This window comes from Microcaecilia unicolor, chromosome 14 (assembly GCF_901765095.1).
Source record: "Microcaecilia unicolor chromosome 14, aMicUni1.1, whole genome shotgun sequence".
Classification (NCBI taxonomy): Eukaryota; Metazoa; Chordata; class Amphibia; order Gymnophiona; family Siphonopidae; genus Microcaecilia; species Microcaecilia unicolor.
The window spans coordinates 28,734,905-28,739,440 of NC_044044.1; the positions used below are offsets into that span (position 1 = coordinate 28,734,905).

Below are 4,536 nucleotides of genomic sequence, written 5' to 3' on the forward strand. Positions count from 1 at the left end.
TAGAATCATTTTTAGTGGTTTATTCTCATTTCAGGCTGCCAAATGGTGAAATGCTTTACCTTCGAACATTAGAGCATTTCCTCAGTTTAAGAGATTTTAAAAAAGCCCTTAAAATGCATCGTTTTCAATTAATAAGCAATAATGTTTCATTATATTTTTTATTACATTTGTGGTTTCCAAGAGACATTGGAGGAATGTATACTTCTGTAAATGGTAAAGGAGAAAGTCGATGATCCCTACCACCGGACTCCAGGTCAGTTCCAGTGTATCGGTCTGATTGACTAAAGTTTTTTTCCATATAGACGCAGAATGCATGAAAACCCTCAGTGATTCGGGTACATGTATCTACTCTGTCTCTTTCTCCCTGTTTGCCTTTTCCCCCCATCTCCCTTGCTTTCTTCCCTTACCTTTTCCTCTTGGTTTTCCCAGTCTCTGTTGACTTTTTGCTCCAATAGAAGCTCCAGAAGAGCATGGTGTTTAATTGTGAAAGCTAAGAAAGCATCTGTTTGCTGATTCCATTTAAAATTTGCGCTCTGGTGCATAAAATTCTGGTGAAGCCCCTATGTATATGGACACCCTTGTCAGCTTACCACCTCGAAACTCTCACAGATCAGCTCGCTTGTACTTAAATCTGCATTACCCAATCTACAGTGGCCTCAAGTACAAAACCACCTACGCTTCCACCTTTTCCTATATTAGCGCACAACTGTGGAATGGTCTACCTAAATTTGTGAAAATTCCCCCTGATCATCCGACCTTCAAAAAATATCTTAAGACCTTCTTATTTGGAAAAGCTTACGCTCAAGACCCGCCCCACATCTCTTCCTATTGAATTCAATTTTCTCTTTCCGCATTTCCCCACCTCTGCTATTACTCTCTAGCCTCTTTCACTACAATGACGTTGACTGTTTGTTGTAGATTTGATGTATGATTTCTGTAAATTACTGTAAGCCACTTTGGGCCTGCCCGTGGGTGGGAAAATGTGGGATATAAATGCTATAAATAAATAAATAAATAAATTCCCTTTTGCAGTCTGGTGAGATGCAAGGGATCAACTCTGTCACTAATGGATGGAGCAAGGAACTGTGGCTGCAGAAATCAGGATTAGAGCCCACGGAAGGTGAAGAAATTGAGGTGCATGTCCAAAAGACATAAAAATAGAGAAAGAAGCTTTAAGAAACATGAGGTAAAGGAGAAGGCAAAGATAGGGGTCAGATAAAAGGAAGCAGGTAAGAAATTATGAAAGCCAGAAAAATCCAAGATGGAAAGAAAATGAGAGGGAGAGCGACCAAGGATGCCAGAAACTGGAGGATGTTCTTTAATAAAAAACTTTATTGAAGGTTTGAAGACTCGACACAACGTCGTGTTTCGGCCATCAGGCCTGCATCAGGAGTCTGCTGTGCAGAATGCTGCAGAGCAATGATGATGGAAGTCCTTTGGCGATCTTACAGCAGTCTCTTGCATGGAGTATTACTGAATAGCAATGAGGATGGTTCTTCAAAAGTAACGTAGTAGTCTTTAAAAAGACTGGGAAAGTCCGTCAAAAGCGCTGCACGCACTGCTAGTAATGCAGATGAAACTAGCAGTGCTTTTGACGGACTTTCCCAGCAGACTCCTGATGCAGGCCTGACGGTCGAAACACGACATTGTGTCGAGTCTTCAAACCTTCAATAAAGTTATTTTATTAAAGAACATCCTCCAGTTTCTGGCATCCTTGGTCGCTCTCCCACTTTTTGTACATTACTGTTTTTACCGTGGGGTGTTTGAGTTCTCCGCTTGCTGGCGGATCTTCTCTCCCAAGAAAGTGAGAGGGACATTGGTAGACGTAAGAATTGTTTTCTCTGCATAGAAAATTACTTGTACAACAAATTCTGATACTTAAATCATGTTTGTAATTTACCTTTTAAAGAACTATTCCTCATTTTTTCTCATTAGAACGACAACTTTTGCTTCAGTATAGTAGATTGAATTCTCATTTATATAACAAAATGCCGATAAGAAGTAAACTTATATTTGTCAATTTACATAAATGGGTTGATCAGTATAAGCAAGAAGACATAAACATGAAAGAATAAATAGATAAAGACCATGATATTATGGAAAAGGAAAACTCACAACTAAGGATCAAGCCAACTGCATTTTGATTAGGAAATGACTAATTTCATTCTTTATTCTGAGACCTTGGTTAAAATGAAACGGGTTTTACCACCTTCGGAAACAGAAATGAAATGCAATTACAACAGATTTTAAAGATGAACATGGCCATGCAGTTAAGTAACATGGTCTCATTCTTTGGCTATTTTTGTTTTGGGGTTTTTTTGTAAATAAGATGAAAGACATTCAGTGGGCACCATATGGAAAGACTGCCGAAGGAAGAATTTGAGCTTTTTTCTATATCAGTAGTGGGGAAGGATTTTTCAAATGATATGCTGAATTGGGTATAGAAAGGGCTTAATTTGTTCGAACAGAAAAGAAAACAGAACTGTGACATTGTGGGATTCGGGCATGCAAGACAGAGACAGGAGAAACAGGAAACGAAGGGCTGGATTAGGGAGTAGAGTGAATGTTTTCTGCTGTGCTCCAGGGTCACCTTTTCCTCCTCTTTCCCGCAGGCTGCCATGAAGAGACGGGCTGGAGCAGAACATCCCCTATTAATCTGGAGTCTAAAAGGGTAGATCTGTGTTCCAGGCCCTTCCCCCAGAAATTAAGCCTGGGGTGTAGATAAACACACCTTTATTCATACCTACTACTCATAGAACTCTCTTGGAAAAATTAGCTATAAGGGTAAATTTACAATCAAATAAAATACCTTGAAAGAGATGGTAAACCACCTCTTGGATGCTGTGCTTTGAGATACAGCTGAGGTACGTCTATGGGACAAAGACAAGGGAAACATAGTGAGTATATTTGACCATATAGGAGAAGAGAGAACACGACAGGTCAAGGCTTTCTGGCAGCTTACGTCTCTACCATATAACATTAAGGCATCTGTTGTTCTATGAGAATATGTCTCATTTCTTTTGTTTTCCTAATTGTATTTCTGTCTAGATAAACTTTGATAGGGTCAAATCAATGGCAGCTGTAAATGAAACCACTGACATGCAATTCATCCTCCTAGGACTCTCCAGTACTCCAGAGATACAAATACTTTTCTTTGTGCTGTTTCTAACGATTTACCTGCTCACCATAGTTGGGAATCTTCTCATCGTGGTAACCATCTATGTGGACTCTCGCCTGCACTCTCCCATGTACTTCTTCCTCAGCAATCTGTCTTTCCTAGATTTGTGTCTATCAACCGTCATTGTGCCCAACTCCCTTGCTAACTTTCTTTCTCAAAGCAAAACCATTTCGTTCAGCCATTGCATTGCTCAGTTGTTTTTCTTGCATTTCTTTGGGGGTTCGGAATTCTTTCACCTAACTCTGATGGCTTATGACCGCTATGTTGCCATCTGCAATCCTTTGCGTTATACTGCCATAATGAACAGAAGCACATGTCTGAGGCTGGTGATCTTTACGTGGATAGGGGGTTTCTTTCATTCCTTCACACAAGCACTTGTAATAATTCAGCTGCCCTTCTGTGGTCTCAATGAGATAAATCATTTCTTCTGTGATGTCCATCCTGTAGCCATGTTGGCTTGTTCTAATATCTTCGTTAATGAACTCTTACTTATGGCCAACAGTGGAACGATGTCTTTATGTTGTTTCTTGGTGTTATTTATCTCTTATGCATACATCATCTATACTATTTTAAACATAAGCTCAGCTGAAGGAAGATGGAAAGCCTTCTCAACCTGTGCCTCCCATCTTCTGGTGGTCAGTTTAATTTTTGGCCCTTGCGTCTTCATCTACATGAGATCCTCAGTGACATTTTCTGCCGATAAAATGGTCTCCATGTTTTATACTCTTGTCACTCCACTTTTAAACCCCATAATTTATACTCTGAGAAATGAGAAGGTGAAAAAAGCTATGAAGAGGCTGGGGCAAAGGAAAATATCTTTTGAATGGATGCATCTGAACTGATTCAGTGTCTGTCTCCAACAGTTAATCCATGTTCCCTCCCAGACTGATCAATGCAAGTTCTTAAAACCATAGTGTCCTCATTTCTTTCCCCTCGACTATGAGCTAAAAATAGAAAGTCCACCAGATTTTCAGAAGAAGAGATGAACTATAATAATATATAAGGGGACGAGTCTCTACTCCTGATAGTAACTCTAAGTATAAATCAAAAGAGACTGATTATTTACGTAAGCTCAATGCTAAGGTAGAAGTAATTCTAGGAGGAAAAAGCCTCAAGAAGCACCTTTTCCACTATCTAGGCGGAAGAAGGGCTAGGGCTGCTTCATCATTGGCAAAAAACCTCCTAACATCAATCGCTTGGCTTATAGATATAGAAATCAGAATGGGGAACTTCAACCACAGACACAATACCGTTCCTCTTAGTTAACTATGCAGAGGGAGCATGGAACGAGCAACACCGACAGGCGTGCAGCACCCCCCAGCAGGTAAAAATGCACCCGGGGGTGTTGCTTCGCTGGG

General features: G+C 40.2%; 1 protein-coding gene across 1 annotated transcript; it reads left to right on the forward strand.

The window, feature by feature from the left end:
- The first annotated feature begins 3,072 nt into the window (after positions 1-3,072).
- Positions 3,073-4,020, forward strand: LOC115457303 (olfactory receptor 1509-like). The gene has a single exon (XM_030186726.1). It carries the CDS (start codon positions 3,073-3,075, stop codon positions 4,018-4,020), a length of 948 nt encoding a protein of 315 aa, XP_030042586.1.
- Positions 4,021-4,536: the final 516 nt, after the last annotated feature.